The sequence below is a fragment of the Cervus elaphus genome, chromosome 1 (genome assembly GCF_910594005.1).
Source record: "Cervus elaphus chromosome 1, mCerEla1.1, whole genome shotgun sequence".
In the NCBI taxonomy this organism is placed as follows: domain Eukaryota; kingdom Metazoa; phylum Chordata; class Mammalia; order Artiodactyla; family Cervidae; genus Cervus; species Cervus elaphus.
In genome coordinates this window covers 89,342,667-89,363,827 of record NC_057815.1, presented here as the reverse complement: position 1 = coordinate 89,363,827, position 21,161 = coordinate 89,342,667, and the positions used below count along the sequence as shown (strand labels likewise).

Genomic DNA, 21,161 nt, shown 5'->3' with positions numbered 1-21,161 from the left:
ATTTGAGAGAACTCATTACAGCATTCAGAATACAGCAGAGCATATTTCAATGAAGACAGAATATTCCAATAGTACATTTGGTTATTTGAAACCTGTATATAGATAAAAATGATAATGAAGATACGGAAGTATATTTTAAGGCATCAGAAAGTATCTTTAAATGATGAAATAGTGTGACGAGCCACTTAACATTAATAACATCACCTTGGTCATTTAGCTAATAATGCTCCAAAGTTGTTGCACCGAGTTTCCATTCTGTCAAGTCCCCCACCCCAACCCTTCACTTTGTAGTGTAGAAGAGGGGGAAATGTTCAAGGGCAAATATGACTTTCTTACAGTGAACACTTTTCCTGGACTGGATTCTCTTAAGCATAAAGTTATCTGCTGCAAATGCTAGAAGTTTGATTCTCTTTCCTACCCTGAACCCCAGCCCGGAGTTAGGAGAAAAGAGCTAATATTTAGTGAACCTCACTTTGTGAAGCATTTTACCTACTTAATCTCATTTAATTGTCATAGTAACCCTTGAGATAAGTGTTTTGTGATCCCTGTTTTTCCAGAAAAGCAAACCAGGACTCAGCAAGATTAAGTGTCCTGCACATGCTCTTACAGTTCACTTGTTTGTTTCCTCTGTCTCCCCACACTGTATTACAAACCTTAAAGGAGAGAGAGCTTGTCATGGGTTGACCCCTTGTGCGTAGAAGAGGCTCTGGCATACAACAGGAATTCTGCATATATTTGTTGAATGTCCAGAGTTGCAGAACTGGGATTTGAACCCAGGTATCTAGCTACAGAGCCTGTGTGCTATCTTCCATGTTATGCTGTCTCTTCAGTACTCTAGTACAGGGAGTTGGCAGCTGTTTTCTCCTTTCTCACCAGCTCCTGCCTCTCTGGACAGTGACCTGGGCACCACACCTTAAGACCTTTTCTTATCTTGCTGAACATTACCATGTTAGCTGGCTTTCTCTTATAAGGGATTCCTTTCCTTCCCCCCCAGAGTAAGCTGTGGATGGGGTAGGGAGGACCTGCTTTTGTTCTTTTGAAAAAATAATTAGGACAATATCAACCAATAAATCTACTAAGTCAATAAACGTGTAAGTGTTTTAAAAATAGAAAGTAGGAGATTGGTTAACTGAGTTACCTCTCTAAACAGCGTACTGTTATGGGAAAGGATCCAGAAGAGGTGTTATAACAAATCAGAGTGTAAAATTTTCTATTTTTACAGTTAGAAAATAATTAAATCTCTCTTTATGGGGTAGTTACTATGAATCAACACAGTCATACTGCTAATGTGAACTGACAAGAGTTAGAGGTTTTCTTTGATTAAAAACCAGCATCTTAGTTTTGCTTATTACCCCACTTAAAAGCTCAGAATATGTTCAAGATAACAATGGTTTCAGAACAGGTCTGGATGTTCAAGACTAATTTGGTCCTTTGTCTTTTTCATCTTTTCTTTTTAGGTTTAGGCATTTCTTAACATTTAGTCGTTGCTTAACAAATACCCAAAATAGATTGGAGTGATGTGTGTTGCCATATTCATGTTACTGCCCTTGACTGTGTACCTTATAATAAACTGCTATTTTCTTGCGACCATTCAAAACTGGGGTGAAATAAATTTAAATCAAGATACTTAAATAGAATATTAGCAGATAGAATCCAATGGGTACAATAAAAAGTATGACCAACTGAAGTTTATTCCATGATTGCAAGGATAGTTGGATATTAGAAAAATCACTGAATTTATAGATCAAAAGAAATCTAACTTCAGACATTGAAAAGGAACATAATAAATTTCAGCGTGTCTTCTTGATAAAAACTCTTAACCATATAGAAATGGATGGAACTTTGACATTGACATGATTAAATATATCATTTTTATAGATTATATGAGTATATTCTTAGAAAACCCATGCAAGTCACCTGGAAAACTGTTTTATAAAACAAGAAAAGAAATTCAGTGAGATGGCCATCTTCAACATAACTAGAACACTCACTGAAATTGGCATAGCACCTCTTTTCCTTCACAAAGTAGATAGTTTTACATTGAATAAAAATATAATCTCATGTTACTGGAGTACCTTGTGGTCAAATACTGAGTAAGTGTTGTAACTCAGGAACTGTCCTTTACTAGTGTAGGAAAGATCTAGAAGCATTTTAGGCATCAAATATTAATTCTGAAATTAATCTGTAAATATATATATAGTATAAAACTAGTTCATCATTTGTATTTTATTAGTCTCAATTAGCTCATTTAGAATTCGAGGTTCTTAATACAGCTTCTGTAGATTTCCCCATGAATGATCTTCAGGAGGTCAGTCTACCCTTGAAATTGCTAAATTCTGTGGGCAAAAAAATACATGTTTTTTTTTTGTTGTTGGTTGAGTGATGCCTCATTTTAATCAAATTTGTCTAAGAATGTCTGAGAATCACTATTCTGAATCCTTACCTGGTTTAATGTTTTTCTCTTTGCTTTTAGCCTGGCGGGCCACCAAAGAAAGGGAAACCAGCTGCTCAAGGAGGCACAGGAGGCAGTGGGACCAGGAACAAGAAAGCAGTAGAGACCAAAGAGATGGTGGAGCCTGAGCTCTCGGTCAGTCTTACCGCCTGCCTCACACTCAGGGCAGCACAGAGTCAGTGCCTGCAAGGAGATTCGAGTTCTCTGCTGAGCTCTACAACATATGGTTAATCGATACCTTTTTAACTTACTGAAACTATGCCTTGGACAAACTTCCCCTTTATAATGGTATAATAGAATCCTCAGATACTAAAGCACACCTATAGGAGTGTCCTTGTGGTTTTAGTTGGAGTTTTCCTACATTCTTTTCTTCTGTTTCCTTAAGCAATTATTAATGTTAATGTTTTGTATCTTACAGATTGAAGTATGTGAAGAAAAAGCTTCAGCTGTCCTTCCTGCTACCTGTATACAGCTTCTTGATAGCAGTAACTGGAAGGAAAGGCTGGCCTGTATGGAAGAGTTCCAGAAGGTGGGCACACAAGGATGAGTTGAATGTGAAAGAAAATTACATTATAGAGAAGTGATGAATTGGCCAGTGAAGGAGTAGTCCTAATTGCTGTGTTTTATAACCAGTGAGCATGTTTGATGGATGCTAACTAAAGATGAGGCAGGGTTTTTGTTTGCTTTTTAGCTGTGTTGGGTTTATCTTTCAACATCTGCTTTCTGTGGCTTCTGTCAGTTCATAACTTAGTGCTTACTCAAGAAAATTAGGTTTGTTCTGAATTATAAGACTTAAATGGATTTTAATATTATATGGTATTAAACCTACTTGTCAAACAGGCCTCTTCACTTAAACCACCCCTCATTATTTTCTGTTTCCCTTTTGTTGTCATGATTCTTAGAAGACTAGACATGATTACTTGGTATGAGAAGCTTCCTTAAAAAAAAATCTGTGTTGGACAGGAGCACAGTGGTTCATTTTGGCACACACTCCTTGGTTCTAATGAGGAGGGCTGTGGAGAAACTGAAAGAATCCTGAGACTTGAGCCAGGAGACCTGGCTTCCAGTCCTGCATCCACCACTCGGATTTAGACCTGAGTTTGTGCTTCTTTAAAACCTGTATTTATACACGTCTAACCTACTCTACTATGCTATGTTTTTAGGGAAACCAAATAAGTCAAAATGTATATAAGCAGTTTCTGCCATATACTACGCAAATTGAAACTGTTAATGTTACTTTCCATGGGGCAAACTTTGTGAATTCCTGAAATGGGGCGGGGGGGAAAGAGTTTCAGTGGCATCACTGTTAATCATATACCAAACATCCACCTCAAGAAACAAAGCATTATAACAGAAAGTAAATAAGCTCTCTCTATGACCCACCTCATTTCTATTCCCCTCCCTCCTTTGGAGGTAAACACTTCCTTTATTTTGGATATGTGCTTCCCTTGGAACTCATTATTAATCCCTAATTCTCTTACTATCTTGTGTTACTTCAAGGCTGTTGAATTAATGGACCGAACTGAAATGCCATGCCAGGCATTAGTGAGGATGCTAGCCAAGAAACCTGGATGGAAAGAAACTAATTTTCAGGTATTTTTTAATTAGAGATGTACTGTCTTTTATTGAAGCAATTTTCATTACACCATCCTATAGAGTATTAGAGAGGCATAGTTTGGTAATGATTTTTAGCTTTTTTTTTTAAAGTTGTTCAGACAAGTGTCATCTAATTTTAAATGAATGATAGAATGTATGCATTTTGATTAAACACTTAACTCTAACTTTGTACATTTAGGAGTTTGTGTGTGTGTGTGTGTATATGTATAAAACAGTAAGTATTTGTGTGTATTTGCATGTGTACATACACACACATACTTATTGTTTGCTAATTCATATGTATGGATTTTTCTCATTATTTAGGCCTGGAAGCCCTTTACTCTCTTCTAGGGAGGATAAACGATGAGATAGCTTTCTTATTTCTTTGGATAAAAAATAAATGTAGTCTTTAAATTGCTAACAAAATATGACCGCAGTCAGTTTAACTCATTAACTGATACTAGAGATGAAGTTGAGCATTACCGTTTTCTAGTCTTAAAAAGTAGGTGTAAAGGGAGATATAGGAAAGTAATACATGAAGGAGAATGAGAAGAGTTTTCTTCTCCTCCTCTAGATGGTAAGTGAAAGTTTGCAATGTAGCAGGTTTATTTTTGGGCTCCTGCTAGTCTCTGTTTTACTTCCGTTCTGCCACCTCTTGTCCTCCGCTCAGGATCCTTAGTTCCCTGGCACGCTGTTCCTCAGCGCTGCATTAGGGCACCTCATCTGTGCCTCTGAGGTCTCCCACGCCAAGCAGCTCCTGGGCTGCCTTCTTCCCCCACACCACCACTCTTAAAGTTCTCCCCATGCAGCTTCTCAGATAGTTGAAAGCAGCACACCTGACTTGAGCTGATAACCCTCTGGGTGTCAGATCCATAACAAGGGGTAATTTTACATGTTTTTTTTTCTTTATAACAACTTCCTGAGCATATAGAACTCTTTTGGAGGGTACAGTGGAGCTGTTTTTAGTCTATTCACATAGCTCTGCAGCTCCTACCACTATATAATTTTAGAATATTTTCATCACGCCACCCCCCCCCCCCCCAAAGAAAGCCCCATACCTATCAGCAGTCACTCACTATTCCTTCCCAAGTCTCCACCCCCAGTCCCTTGCAACTACTAATCTACTTTTTCTGTGTATCACTTCTCCTGGACATTTCATAAATGGGATGATGTGACTTTTTGTGTCTGACTTTTACTTAGCATAATGTTTTCAAGGTTCATCCATATTGCAGCATGTATCAACTCTGTAGTCTCTTATTGCTAAACAATATTCCTTGTGTGGATATACAACATTTTATTTTCCCATTCATAAGTTGATGGGCATTTCCATTGTTTCTGCTTTGGAGCTGTTGCAAGTAATGCTGCTGTGAATATTCATGTACAGGTTTTCATGGGAACACATGTACATACCTAGACGTAGAACTGCTAAGGCTTATAATAACTCTGTGTTTAACTTCTTGAGGAACTGCCAAACCTTATTCACACTAGCAGTGCAAGAGTGTTGAGTTCCTGTTTCTCTACTTTCTTGCCAACACCTGTTATTTAAATATTCAAGCAGGACAAAGGAAAATATTTATGGTCAAAAGGGTCTGCAATCCCAAACATCTGCTATCATCAGTTTAACATCTTTAAATTATCTTTCACAGTTCCTTCCATTCCTCCTCTTAAAAATATACAAGTTCTTTAACCCTCTCAATTTCTGGGGGAGTCAGTGTTTGTGTATACATGAGGGTTGTAATTTTTTTGTGGGCAACTCTTATTAGGATTCTGAGTTAGTATGGTCATTTATTATGGATTTCAGGATGTGCACTCAGTACTGAATGCAAATAACCATAAGAGGAGGAGAATATAGAAATTACTGTATGTTTTTTAATTTATAAACTTCACACAGTAACATTGCTTGTTAGTATTTTATTTTATTTTATTTTATTTTTTTAATTAGTTGGAGGCTAATTACTTCACAACATTTCAGTGGGTTTTGTCATACATTGATATGAATCAGCCATAGATTTACACGTATTCCCCATCCCGATCCCCCCTCCCACCTCCCTCTCCACCCGATTCCTCTGGGTCTTCCCAGTGCACCAGGCCCGAGCACTTGTCTCATGCATCCCACCTGGGCTGGTGATGCTTGTTAGTATTTTAAAACATTGAATGGTTTGGTTTTTTCTCTTAGCTACTTTAAAATTGATAATAATAAATTTTATTGATTATTAAAGTCAGCTACTTTAATTGGTAATGATTAAAGGATAAAAATTATTTTGTTTCTTGTTTAAAACTTGATTCTAGTTTGGTCATGTTCTAAGCTGTCCCTAATTTACATCTTCAGGCTACTATAAAAATAAGTAAATAGATAAATATTTAGGGGGAATTCCCTGATGGTTCAGTGGTTAGAACTTTGTGTTCTCACTGCCACGGGCCTGGGTTCAATCCCTGATCAGGGAGCTAAGATCCTACAAGCCACATGGCATAGCCTGAAGAAGAAAGATGTCTTTGGCTTACTTATAATTTTCTGATACTTACCCTTGTTCAGGTGATGCAGATGAAACTTCACATAGTTGCTTTGATTGCCCAGAAGGGAAATTTTTCCAAAACTTCAGCACAGATCGTCTTGGATGGACTTGTGGACAAGATTGGTGATGTGAAGTGTGGGAACAATGCAAAAGAAGCTATGACAGCAATAGCTGAAGCTTGTCTGTTGCCGTGGACGGCGGAACAGGTCAGTGACACAGTGCCGTTTCTGCAGGTTTCCCCAGTTTTTCCCCAGTTTTAATTTGAGGTTATTAGTTAAGCTTTAGTTCTTTTCTTCTCAAGTAAAACCACTCTGATACTTTATTTAAATTTTTACCTTTGGTAATAACTGTTGCATGATAATTAAAATTGTCTTAGTCAAGAATATTCTATTAAGGATGAGAGTAATTTTCTCTTAAGACATTATAAAGAGACCACCAATGAAAAGTTGTACACTGTCCAAAATTCTTTCTTAATTTTTTATTGAGGTAGAGTTGTTTACAATACTGTGAGAATGCTTTTAATACTACTGTCACTTACCTTATTTTCTCAAGTTAAACATTTCTACGGCATTCTTATCTTTGCTTTAGCATCAGAAAAGGCATGCTCAATCCACTTCTGCCTTAATGTCAAGGTATATTTCTACAAGAAATATGAGAGAAAACTCAGATCTGTTTGGTTTTTTGTATGTTTGTTTTTCTGTTCCAGGTTATGTCAATGGCCTTCTCACAGAAGAATCCCAAGAATCAATCAGAAACTCTGAACTGGCTATCAAATGCAATAAAAGAATTTGGTTTTTCTGGGTAAGTCAGAAAGAAATCAAGTACTTGTTTTGCCACTCTCTTAACTGGTGATTATATTTGTTGTAGCTGTCTCTGCTTATTTCTGAGAAACCAGAGCTCAATTGTCTAATTTATATAAAAAAAACTACCTTTGTTCCTAAAAAGCCTGTATTGGCTTGTTCTCCTGCATTTTGATATCCACTAACATCAGGGTTCTCTAAGTTATTTTTCTTCAGTATTTATGATTGATCCACAGAAAAGCTAGTTCCAAGGATTTCTAGTTAAATACATTTGGAGATTACTATATAAAATCACATTTGTTTAGAACTCTGTAGTGCACTTTGGAAAATTAAAGGCTCTTAGAAGTCCTGCAATAAAGGCACTTGTTTCTTTATTTTTATTAATTTATTTGGCTGCGTCAGGCCTTAGTTATGGCACACAGGATCTTTCATTGCAGCAGGTAGACTCCAAGCCCACAGGCTCAACAGCTGCAATGTGCAGGCCTAGTTGCTCCACGGCACATGGGATCCCAGGTCCCCGACCAGGGATTGAATCCCCGTCCTCTGCAGTGCATGGTGGATTTCAACCTCTGGATCCCAAGGGAAGTCCCACAGACGCTTGTTTAACCCACTCTTTCCCAAAGTCATTTGCTTGTTGAACACATTGGTTTACAGTAGTCTCCCCTTGTCTGTGGTTTCTCCTTCCACAGTTAGTTACCTACAGTCACCAACAGTCAAAAAATACTAAATGGAAAGTTTCAGAAATAAACACTCCGTAAGTTTTAAATTATGGGCCATCCTGAGTTGCATGATGAAATCTCACTCTGTCCTGCTCAGGATATGATTCATGCCTTTGTCCATTGGATTCTCCCCATTAGTCACTGAGGAACTTTCTTAGTTATCAGATCACCTCTATGGTGTTGCAGTGCTCCTGTCCAGGTAACCCTTATTTTACTTAATAATGGTCCCAAAGTGCAAGAATAGAGATGCTGGCAATTTGGAAATGCCAGAGAGAAGTTCCTTTACATGACAAAGTGTAATCTCTTAACTCAGGAAAGAAGAAAATAATGTGCTAAGGTTGCTAAGATATACAGTAAGAACAAATCTTATCCATAAATTGTAAAGGAAAAAGAAATTTCACACCTCAAACTGCAAGCTTTGTAACTGCTTAGTTAAGATAGAAACAGCATTAAATTTGTGAATGGAAGTCATGAGCAGAAAATGTCATTGATGGGAATGTGTTCCCCCCAAAAGCATGGAGTCTATATGAGGACTTCAGTAAGGAATGCCATGAAACAATTGACACCAAGCCATTTACTGCAAGTAAGAATGGTTGCATGGATTCACAAACAGGTTTGGACTGACAAATATAATCATTACTCGAGTGGCTGTGTTTACCAGTGAAGCAGCTGCTGCCGCACTTTTGGTAGAGTTGAAAAAATTGATTGAGGAGAAAGACCACATTCACATAACTTGTATTACAGTATATTGTTATAATTGTCCTATAATTAGTTATTATTCATCTCTTAATGCATCTAATTTATAAATTAAACTTTATCATTGGTACATATGTATAGGGGAAAAAATAGTATTTATAGTACTATCCATACCTTCAGATATCCACTGAGGGGTCTTGGAATGCATCCCTCCCAGATAAGGAGGGACTACAGTGTTTTATTTAACAAAATTTTATACAGCTTACTTTATGTCAGGCACTTTCAAATAATAACTCATTTGATTTACTCATCATAAAAACCATGTGAGGTATGTTCTCTTCCTTTTATAGATGAGCAAACTAGGGCACAGAAGGTGATCTGACCAAGTCACAGCTAGAAAGTGGCAAAGGCCAAAATTTGAACCCAGGCATTCTGGTTCTGAGAGGGAAGACTAACTACTGTTCTGTGTGGCCTCTCTCTGTCCCCTGCTGCTTTTCACACGTTCTCAATAGGCTGCTTGCAGTGTTCTGAGTTCCACCAAACGAAGACACAGTACTCTAGAAATTAGGTTTTTTGGCCACACCACATGACTTGCAAGATCTTAGTTCCCTGATCAGGGATTGAACCCAAGCCCTTGGCAGTGAGAGTGCCACGTTCTAACCACTGGACCACCAGGGGATTCCCTAGAACGTATCATTTAAGTGTTATTCAGGCAAAGAATTGTTTGTTATGTCGGTATCTGTGGTGTTCTCCTATAGTTGAGGGTATTGTTACAATCCCTTCTTAACTATATAATTGTTGATGTGAAAACTATCTCTTGGCATGAATGACATAAAAGCCATGTGAATATTTTCCTTCTTTTAATTCATCTGTGATCTGTCATTTATTCAACAACTACATATTGAGTACCTGTGATATTCTAGTCATTTGTTCCAGACCCTCAGGAATACAGTATGGTCAAGATTAAATTCCTGTTTTCATGGAGCTTATTTGAGTAAGGGGAGATGACAGTAAACAATAAAAAATACATCAGAAAGCATAATAACAACGGAATAAAAATAAAGCCAGATAGGGGATTAGTGGTAACACCTTGGAGGGTTTAGTGTAGTCTTATTTTCTGTAAGACAGAAATCCTTTCTGAAATAATGCCTTTGAGACATAGACCTTGAGGACATGAGGGGCTGACAGTAACAGGCTGGTAGTCCTTCAGAATGCAGCTGGAGCGGAATGAGTGAGGAAGATGGGAATGGTAGGAGAGAAAGATCATAGGAGCAGGATGGGGAACACCTGTAAACCCATGGCTGATTCATATCAATGTGTGTCAAAAACCACTACAATATTGTAAAGTAATTAGCTTCCAATTAAAATAAATTTTTTTTAAAAAAGAAAGAAAGATCAAAGGAGGAACAGGGGGCAGGTCCTGTAGAGCCTCAAAGTTTTGAATAAATTGGAAACCATTAGAGGGTTTTGAGCAGAAGATTAACAGGGTTGTTTAGACTACGGTCAGAATAGGTAGGATCAAGGACAGAAGCAGGGAGACTAATTAGAAGACTTGAAATAATTCTGTCAAGGAATTATATTGACTTGGAAGTATTATGACTTAGAATATATTTTGAAAGTAAAACTAAAAAGGATATTGGGCTTGAGAGAGAGAGGAGTCAAGGATGACTCTGTCAAGGAAGGCTGGGAGCAACTGAAAGGATGAAGTAACTGTTTACCGAGATAGAGAAGGTGAGGAGAAGAACAGGTTTGGGAGTTGGGGTGTGGACAGTCAGGAGTTTGGTTTTGACAGATGTAGGACATCTACTAGACATAAAAATGGAAATGTCAAAAAGTTGGTTGGATATTCAATTCTGTGGATTTAGGCATAAATTAACATTGATAGTATTTAAAGCTTACTTTAAATGAGTGTAGAAAGAGAATATGGAGAAGGAAATGGCAACCCACTCCAGTACTCTTGCCTAGAGAATCCCATGGACGGAGTAGCCTGGTGGGCTACAATCCATGGGGTTGAGAAGAGTCAGACACGACTGAGTGGCTTCACTTTCACTTTTCACTTTCATGCATTGGAGAAGGACATGGCAACCCACTCTAGTGTTTTGCCTGGAGAATCCCAGGGAAAAGCGAGCCTGGTAGGCTGCTGTCTATGGGGTTGCACAGAGTCAGATGCAACTTAGCAGCAGCAGCAGAAAGAGAATAAGTCAAACTCAGGACATATCTAAAGGTCTAGCTTTATAAAACCCCAGTGAGTGTTTTTGATGGTTTCATTTGTTTGTTTTTAATTCTAAATATTATTTCTTCTAGACTGAATGTGAAAGCTTTCATTAGCAATGTGAAGACAGCTCTTGCTGCAACAAACCCAGTGAGTACATAGCAGCATATATAGGACAGTACAGCGATCTTCGTGGTTCTGTTCTGATCTGAAAGGTTTTCTTTGTTCTGCCAGGCTGTGAGGACTTCTGCCATCACTCTGCTTGGTGTGATGTATCTGTATGTTGGTCCCTCTTTACGAATGTTCTTTGAGGATGAGAAGCCTGCTCTCCTATCCCAGATAGATGCAGAATTTGAGAAGGTAAAGGTTTCACAGATGATTCAATCCATAGTTGACTTGAGAATGCTCATATGGTTAAGTTTAAACTTTTAAATGTTTAGAATGAAGAATATGTATGTATTTGTATTTATATATATGAAGTATCACTGGGAAGAGCTCATAAGAAGTGGATGACCTTGTGAGGAAGAGAACAAGATAGCTATAGTGTAGGATGGGACATTTTCCCCTTGGAATCCTTTGTGGCTCTGACACGTCAAACATTGTGACAGAATTACATATTCAAAAAGCACACTAAATGTGACAATTTTTTAAAGACATACTTTTCCTTCCTTGAATAAACCTTTTGGACTTTGAAGTCCAAGTCTAATTAAAACATGTGCTGTGTGAACATTGTGTTAGGAGGGAATATGGGAGTTTGACACAAGCACCGTTCTCTCACCAGTTTGCTCTCACATTCCTCATCGAGTCCGTTAGCCTCACTGACTTGTCTGTGTGTAGATGCAGGGACAGAACCCACCGGCTCCAACCAGAGGGATTTCCAAACATAGCACAAGTGGGACAGACGAAGGGGAAGATGGAGATGAACCAGATGACGGGGGCAGTGATGCTGTGGATCTTTTGCCAAGGACAGAAATCAGGTTTACTGCTAATGACTTCTTTGATGATTTCTTTATGATGCCTTCTGCTTCTTAGTCAAGGGGACTTCTTTGACATTCTTTTAGGCATCAGGAATTAAGGATTCTGTCTTCTGTTTTTTTTCAGTGATAAAATCACTTCAGAGTTGGTGTCTAAGATTGGTGACAAGAATTGGAAGATCAGAAAAGAAGGCCTTGATGAAGTAGCAGCTATTATCAATGAAGCAAAATTCATCCAGCCGAACATAGGTGAACTTCCAACAGCCTTGAAGGGTCGACTCAATGATTCAAATAAAATATTGGTACGTAGAACATATGCCTCTTCTCAAAACAGAGACACAAATGTAGAGAACAAACATATGGACACCGAAGAGGAAGGGAGGGGTGGGATGAATTGGGAGATTGAGATTGACATATAGACGTTTATTATATATATATGTATGTATAAAATGCATAACTGTAACTATTTTAATAAATAGAACCAATTTATTAAAACAGAGAACCTCCTGCATGGTACAGAGAGCTCTACTCATTGCCCTGTGGTGACCTAAAGGGGAAGGAAGTCCAAACAAGAGATGATACATGTAAACATACAGCTGGTTCACTTCACTGTACAGCGGGAACTAACACAACATTGTAAAGCAACTGTACTCCAATTGAAAAAAAAAGACCATATGCCTGTTCTTCTTCTCTCCCCTCTCCCCTTCTGTAAGGGGCTCCTTTCCAATAACCTTCACCAGTGAAAAAAAGAAAAAAGAGAATGATCACTTTATTTCTTTGAACTAGAAATAGCTTCCTTTCATTCTGAGTGTGCCTCAAGTTTTGTTGGTAGATGGCAAGTTTATTAATCAAATTTTCATGAACCTGATATGCTGTTTACAAGACCTCTGATATTATTAAGTATTTGTATATAAAACTGCTTGTAATGTAAACAAGCTTAATTTCTAATTTTTAGATTTGGATTTTTATGTCACATTTTTCTTAAACTAGGCTTTACCTTACTTTAAAATTATAAAGCATTATAATCTAGTCTAAAATTCTAATACTCCAGTTTTATGAACTGATGATTGACGGAGAGGACATCACCTAAAAATTATTCATAAGCTGATTAGTATCATAACCAGCTGTTTAGGCCAGAAACTTCTTACTGCATTGACCATAGAGCAGCAAACTTTCGAAACTCTGAACACACGGTACTGTGATTTGAACATAAGGTGTTGGCTCTTCCCACTCAGGTGCAGCAGACGTTGACTATCCTCCAGCAGTTGGCAATAGCCATGGGCCCAAACATCAAGCAACATGTGAAGAACTTAGGCATCCCTATCATCACAGTGCTTGGAGACAGCAAGGTATCCCTGATTCTCTTTTCACCACAGCTGCATTCTGGAACAGCCAGCCACATACTTAGGCTAAGAATAATCCTTTTCTTATGAATGCAAGAGTGCATGTAAACGGTCTTAAACTTTTTGTAGAGAAGAGACTATTGGAAGGAAAATAATAAAACATTTTTACCTCCCAGGCAATATTAAGGTGACCACATACCTCACTTACTAGCTTTGTGACCCATTAGATAAGTTCCTTATCTTCTTTGAGGTTCAGTGCTTTATCTGTGGAATTTAATTCTTAGAGGATTAAATAAGAGTCTGTACATAAAGTACCTGTATCTGCCTCATATAGTACATACTAAAAAATTGTTACTATTATGATATCATTGTTTAAAGTGTTGGTATAAAGAGTGAATAAACAAAAATTTTTGGATAATGTATTTTATTTTCTACCTTTTCCCCTGAACTGTAGTACAATCTTCTAGTACTTCAGTAAGATATTTGCAGTTGCACAGTCCTAGAATTTGTCTCATTGAGAGTTACAAGCTCCTATATGTATCCGTAGATTGAATATTTGAATATGTCTATTTTTGTGTAATTCATTTAATTTGAGGAATTGGACTATTTTAATATTTTTCATGTCATTAAATCCTTCTCATTCTGTGAGTACAAGTTAATATAAAAACAAAATATTCAAATTGTTAATCATTTCAAGCTAACCATTATGAGTTCTCTAACACATAGAATTATATCCTTTAGCAAATAACCAGGGACATGAGCGTCCCCAGAGGTTCAGGAAACAAAACCTAGGAGTTTATTCCCCTAACATGATATTTTATGCCCAGTTCAATGTTTTGCCAAATTAACTAAGTATAGGATTGTTAAAATTTATAGAGTTTTCATTTCTACTTTACTTTGGAGTATACCCATAGATCTAGTTGTTTCAGAGAAGATGAAGAATGTTTCAAGTATGTTTATTGTAGACCTGTAGAGAAACCTCTGTTGTTCATGTTTACAAAGTAATACACTTTTCACTCCTTACCTGCAAACCATAGTGATAGTTTACTGATTTTCTCCTCCATTCAGAACAATGTTCGATCCACTGCCCTAGCAACTGTGAATGCTTGGGCAGAACAGACTGGCATGAAGGAATGGTTGGAGGGGGAAGATCTTTCTGAAGAGCTCAAAAAGGAAAATCCTTTCTTGAGGCAAGAGGTTAGTACTGCAAATATGATGTGCTTTACTCATGTCTTTTACCATCCTAGAGGCTTGAGCCTACCTAATAAATCATATGTGTTATGGATAGAATGAGTTCCATTATAAAATAGCTAATAAAATGAAACCAAATTCCTGGAGCTCTTTTATTCATATGGTTCTTTTTTTTCCTTTTCATGTGCTTTGTTAGCGATAATTTTCTAAAATTTGTGAAATTTTCTCTTTTCTTCAACTCTTAAATAGTAAAATAAGAGGTTTTAATCATGACATAAAAATGCAGTTCAACATTCAAAAATCTATTAATGTAATCCATCATACCAGCAGACTAAAGAAAAGTCATACAGTCCTATCAACTGACACAAAAAAAGGATTTGAGAAAATCCAGCACCTATTGATAATAAAAACTCTCAGTAAGTTAGTAATAATACAAGAGAATTACAACTTAAATAAAAAAGCATCTGCATAAAACCTCTGTAAATGATACTGTTAGTGGTTGAAGACTGAACACGTTCCCCCTAAGATCAGGAACAAAGCAAGGATGTCCACATTCATTATTATTACTCAGCATAGAACTAGAAGTTCTAGTCACTGCAGTAAGACCTGAAAAAGAAATGAAAGGCATATAGCTGGAGAAAGAATAAATAAAGCTATCCCTAATTGCAGGTGACTGTCTACATAGACTGTCTACATGACTGTCTACATAGAAAATCCCAAGATACCTACAGATAACCAAAATGAATAAATGAGTTCAGTAAGATTGCAGGATACAAAATAAACATAATCATATTTGACAAAAGTCAAGTACAGTGAACACATGGAGACTGAAGTTAAAAACCGTACAATGTGCAATCACTCTAAAGAAAATGAAACCCGTCGGTATATACTTAAAACAAATACAAAATATGTATACTGAAAATTCCAAAATGCTGATGAAGTATTCAAGGAAGACCCAAAGATAGGTTTGTGTATTAGAAGATTTAACATAATAGAAATGTCAGTTCTGGTTAATGTAATTCCTATCAAAATTCAAGGAAGTTTTTTTCCCATGGACAAAGTCAAGGTTATTTTAAAACTTACAGTCTAGCTAAAACAATCTTGACAAAGGGAAAAAATGGAAAGAACAATTCTACCATGTACTGCTGCTGCTGTTTCTAAATCGCTTTAGTCGTGTCTGACTCTGTGCGACCCCATAGACGGCAGCCCACCAGGCTCCCCTGTCCCTGGGATTCTCCAGGCAAGAACACTAGAGATTACTAAATTGCTAACATAATCAAGACACTGTGGGGAATTCACTGACTGTCCAGTGGTTAGGACTGCATGCTCTCACTGCCAAGGACACAGGTTCAATCCTTGGTTTGGGAATTAAGATCCTGCAAGCCAAGCAGTGTGGTCAGAAAGAAAAAAAAAAGTGATTGCAGGGGTAAGGAGGAGGAGGATAGACCCAGATAGGTGGAACTGAAGAGGGAACCCAGAAATAGACCCACACAAATATGAACAACTGTGTTTGAAGTTACCAAAGTAATGCAGTGGAAGTGTGACCTTTTCAACACATGATGCTAGAGCAGTTGACTTCCAGAGACCAAAAAAATTAAACTTTGAATTAAATCACATCTTGCACCAAAATTAATCAAAATGGATTATGGGCTTAAACACGGGCCATAAAACTATGGAACTTTTAAAGATAACATAGGGGTAAACCTTCAGGATATAGAAATTCTTCAGGCAAAGAATTCATAAGACTTGACACCAAAACTACAATTTATCGAAGTTAAGAACTCTTACTCTGCAAAAAACCATGTGAAGAACATGAGAAGACAGGCTAGAGTGGGAGAAAATATTTGCAAACTCTGTGTCTGATAAAGAATTATCATCAAGAATGTATATATTAAAAAACTCAAAACTCAGCAGTTAAAAAAATCTAATTAGAAATTTGGCAAAAGACATAAACAGACATTTCACTGAGGAGGATTACAGATGGCAAATAAGCCCATGAAAGATGTTCAGTGTTACTGGTCATCAAGGAAATGCAAATTAAAACTACAACGAGATAGACAACTACCAGAATTACTAAAATTAAAAGTGGTGATAACACCAAACATCAACAAGAATGTGGAGAAACTTGAACACTCTCCTGGTGGGCATGTAGAATGATATAGCCACTCCAGAAAGTAGTTTGGCAGTTTCTTATAAAACTAAACATGTAGTTACTATACGACCCAACAAATCTTGAGCAATTATTCCAGAAAAAAGAAAATTTATGTTTATGCAAAAGCCCATATACAAATGTTCATAGCAGCTAATTCAAAATAGCCAAAACCTGGAAACAGATATCTTTCAACAAGTGAATGTTTAAACAAACTGTTATATATCCACATATGTAATACTGTTCAGCAGTAAAAGAAATAAATCACTGATACATGCAACAAGTCAGTTAAGTCTCCAGGAAATTGTGCTGAGTGACAAAGCCAGTACCAAACAGTTCCATAGTACATATGATTCCATTTAGATAACTTTGAAATCTCGTGATTTAGAAATAGATAACAGATTAATAGTTGCCAGGGATTAGAGAGGAGGAGGGGGAGGAAGGACGTGAGTGTGGTTATAAAAGAGGCAACACGTGGGATTCTTGGGATGGAACTGTTCAAAATTTTAACAGTGGTGGTGGATACATTAACACATGATAAAATTGTAGAGAGCTAAATATACACACATAACAATTGAGAAAAAGTCCAACTGGAACAATCTAAATATAATCAGTGAATTGTATCAATGTCAGAATCCTGGTGGTTATAGTTTCATAAAGGGCTACTATTGGAGGAAATGGAATAAAGAGTGCATGGGATCTCTCTGTAGTATTTCTTATAACTGCATGTGAAACTGCAATCATCTGGATAAATATTTCAATTAAAAATAAAGACAAATATGAATTATTTTAGAGGTATAGGGAAAAACTCTCTTATGTGAGGCAGAAAACAGAAGTCCTGGTAGAACTTGTCATCTTCTGATCAAATAAATATTTTGGATCTTCTCTAGCTGAATAGTTCTTAGAATTGAAAATAAAAAGAAGTGTGAAAGTTTTTCTTCTTTCAAATGCATTAAGAACAATTAAAACTTTATAGCTGAATGCTCAAATATGGTCCAAAAAACTTTGTCCTTATTTTAACTGGTTGTCAGCATTTTAAATTTATTATTTCATTGAACAAGAAAATAACTGATTTTGTATTGGAAAGTTGCAGTGTGAAAACTAATTCAGTGTTTGGTACTGATGAAATCATTAAGCTTACGGTCAGAAATAATAACAGTTTTCTACACGAATTATGTAACTGGTCTTTATTTCTTTTGACAGCTTCTGGGCTGGCTGGCTGAGAAACTACCGACTCTTCGTTCCACCCCCACAGACCTCATCCTTTGTGTTCCCCACCTCTATTCTTGCCTAGAGGATCGCAATGGAGACGTGCGAAAGAAGGCCCAGGATGCCTTGCCGTTCTTCATGATGCACTTAGGATATGAGAAAATGGCCAAGGCTACTGGGAAACTAAAAGTACTTCTACTTATTATTGCTGCTGTTAAAAGCCATTAGAAAAATACTGAACATGAATTTATAGAGGCAAAAGATTATATTACTTCCTATGAGTTTCAACTTGAAATCCCAATGAGAGCACAGATCAAATATTTACTAGTGTAGAACTTCTAAAGAATTGCTGGCTTTGCAGGGATAAAAATTGTGACCTTCTAGAATGGCAGCTAACTTAGTGTGACTTCATAATGTGTTACTTTTCTTGCACTATGTGCTGTGTCCCTTCGTTGGTATTTCAAAACCAGGAGCTCAAAGATTTGTTTGACACTAATCTGTTAGTAAGCATAGTATGAGTGTATCATTTCTGTGGCCTCTCACCTCTATTATATTGTCTCCCTAGCCAACTTCTAAAGATCAGGTGTTGGCCATGTTAGAGAAAGCCAAAGCTAACATGCCAGCCAAGCCCACTGCACCTGCTAAAGCAACATCCAAACCAGTGGGAGGGTCAGCTCCAGCCAAATTCCAGCCTGCCTCAGGTAAGTTTATTTTGAATGGGTTATAGGGGAATTAAAATAGCTGAGGGAACTCTTAAATCTAACCTTCATTTTTAAATCACAGTTTCTCATGGCTTAGATCCCAAGCCCTCCTTCCAACTCCTCAAATAGCCTGTTTTTGCCAGTAACTATGCTGAAGGTTTGAAGATAATTAACTTGATTTCCAACTCCAAAAAGCAGTTTTGGAGTAGCACAGTGAAATACTCCAGAAAGCAAGTGCTCAATCTTATTTTTAAGGTTTCCATAACTATTTTCTGCTATTGGGTATTATAGTTAGAGGGGCAATTGGGGCCATCTAGCTGAATCCCCTTTTTTAACAGACAAGGAATACCAAAGGTTAAGTGACTTGCACAGGGCCAAACAGTCAAGTCAGTGTCTGAACCAGCAGAAGACTCTGCTTCCTCATTCACAAATGAGTTCTCGTTCCCTTGCACTTGGCTGTTTGCTGATGGATTCTAATATTTACTGAATTCTCTGGCAGTCCAGTGGTTAGGACTCCATACTTCCAGTGAAACAAGGGGTACTGGTTCAATCCCCACTGGTCACAACAACAACAACAAAACAAAAAACAACAACAACAAAAAAGCAGCATTCAAATATTTATTCAACTTTGTCAAGGAAAAATTCTTGACTTCTTCATCCTAGTGTTAAAATTCCATAACATATAAACAGACACTAACCTGTAACCAGTGCTTTGCTGGACTTAGTGCTTAAACAAAGCAATAATCTGTTTAGTGGGGTGCTAAAAAGTTAGAAAATTTATGTGTGTAAATTGTTAGTATCAAAGTGTGTATTCAGTTATAACATCTATTGGAATCTTGCTATTGGTATATATAATTTCCTGTAGTTTCAAAGGTGATAGACTCTTCTCTTGAAGAAGTATCCATCTAGCAAAAAGGTAGACGGATTTAATTGCTATTAACTGCTTAAAATTAATTAATTAATTTTTAATTGCTATTTAGAAAAGTTTTTAAACTGCAGTTTAAGTGTTGATAAAGCAGATGTAGATTTCCTGAACTAATTTCATGAGGTTGTGCTTAAAGAGGAAATTGTGGAGAAAAAAGATTAGGGGGAAAAAATCTAAACACTTTAGAAAAGGATACATTTAAAACTGTAGGCTTTCTCACCATCATTGTATTTTGAACCTGCTCAGAATATAGTGATATTAGTTAGAGTTTGTATTTACAGTGTGTGTTTTTATTTTCTCAAAGCTCCTGTTGAAGATTCTGTTTCTGGCACTGTAGAATCCAAGCCTGATCCGAAAAAGGGCAAGGCTCTAGGAGTTTCCTCTAAAACAAAGGTATGTAGACTCTGCAGCTCAAGTGTAGAGTTGCTTTTAAATATTTCTTTACACTAAGTCATTCTTTTAAGACATATACTACATATGGAAGGGTATTATCTGTGAAGTGCTTGTACAACTTTCTGTGGCTCACTTTTAATGATGCCGTGAAACAGAGGCATCCTGTTCTCAAGAGCTACTGCAAAGGTTTTTGTCATCCAGGTATTTGGGGGAGATTTTCAGTAGTAAGCAACTTCCTCCACATTTGGCTGTTAAGTCATCATACCACTAAGTGTTCTGATTAGACTCAAAGGACCTTCTGTCCCCACACCAGTGAGATTTGATGGATCACCAGTCCTTTAGCATCCATGCAGAATTGAACAGTTTAAAGAAATGTTTTCAAATGCTTAGCCTTAAGTATCCTCAGGTATCTTTTCATTTAATTAAGTTTTTTAATCACAGCGAATTGTCGTCAATTTCTGTATCAATATTCAGAGCTTGTCACTGTATTCAGAGTATTGACTATTTTATATTTACAGAAGGGAAATTGCAGAACTGTGCAATCAATAGTAAATCTAGAGAGAACTACTTTATTAACTACATGTAACTGATGAAGATGTGTCAGTGGAGGACATGTTTTATTATCCAGTACATTTATTGTTACCTCCCCACTATAGCAGGGCCATCCTGTGGCCATCCTTCTAAGTATTAATTACTCACTTTCCTTCCCTGTGCTTGGGTCCTTCAATTCAGTGAGTTAATTTAAACGGGTATTTATCTTACGAATTGTCCAATGAAACTGTTCTTTTCCTGTCCTCTTTCCTCTCCTCATCCCACATTTAACAAGCGCTTATTTTAGTTTTTTGATCACAAGTGCCTTAAGGTATTTTTTTACTCTATTCTTAATGCCACTTTTTTTTCAGACTTTTGCAGTTTACAAAGCAATTTGACATTACTCATCTCTTATTTGTTTTGACTAAATGATTTCAGTCTTTGAAATAGAAAGAAATGCTGGCCTCCTGGAAATAGCAGACTTTTACTGCATTTACTATAATAATAATTCTAGTAATGAAATTCAAATTTTACCTTAAATATGTATACTATATGTTTACAGTTTCTTTCCATCTGATACAAAGATTCTAAATCTTGGATTATTTTTAAGAGCCACTTTAATAACTTAAGTATTTAAAATGTTTCAGCAGTTTTCTCTAGAAGCAGGTTCTCAAAGTGTCTCCAGTTAAAATGATGTGATAGAGATTTTTATATGCAGAGAAACAGAAAAGCTTTCTCAACTAAGTGATACTAAACG

The 21,161-nt window shown here is 36.9% G+C and overlaps 1 protein-coding gene and 1 non-coding gene across 5 annotated transcripts in view; one reads left to right on the top strand and one right to left on the bottom strand.

Annotated features, from left to right (window-relative positions):
• Window positions 1-21,161, top strand: part of CKAP5 (cytoskeleton associated protein 5) — a 97,165-nt gene that overhangs the window by 55,319 nt on the left and 20,685 nt on the right. For all 4 annotated transcript variants that reach the window (XM_043910878.1, XM_043910851.1, XM_043910870.1 and 1 more), the window contains 14 exons: window positions 2,474-2,587; window positions 2,871-2,981; window positions 3,953-4,045; window positions 6,582-6,767; window positions 7,268-7,362; window positions 11,081-11,138; window positions 11,223-11,348; window positions 11,826-11,965; window positions 12,090-12,264; window positions 13,198-13,311; window positions 14,374-14,502; window positions 17,849-18,043; window positions 18,420-18,555; window positions 19,785-19,873. In XM_043910878.1, the coding sequence (XP_043766813.1) occupies window positions 2,474-2,587; window positions 2,871-2,981; window positions 3,953-4,045; window positions 6,582-6,767; window positions 7,268-7,362; window positions 11,081-11,138; window positions 11,223-11,348; window positions 11,826-11,965; window positions 12,090-12,264; window positions 13,198-13,311; window positions 14,374-14,502; window positions 17,849-18,043; window positions 18,420-18,555; window positions 19,785-19,873 (1,761 nt within the window). The remainder of the gene's footprint in view (window positions 1-2,473; window positions 2,588-2,870; window positions 2,982-3,952; window positions 4,046-6,581; window positions 6,768-7,267; window positions 7,363-11,080; window positions 11,139-11,222; window positions 11,349-11,825; window positions 11,966-12,089; window positions 12,265-13,197; window positions 13,312-14,373; window positions 14,503-17,848; window positions 18,044-18,419; window positions 18,556-19,784; window positions 19,874-21,161) is intronic.
• TRNAE-CUC lies at window positions 9,382-9,455 on the bottom strand. The gene has a single exon. It is a non-coding gene; the product is annotated as a tRNA-Glu (tRNA).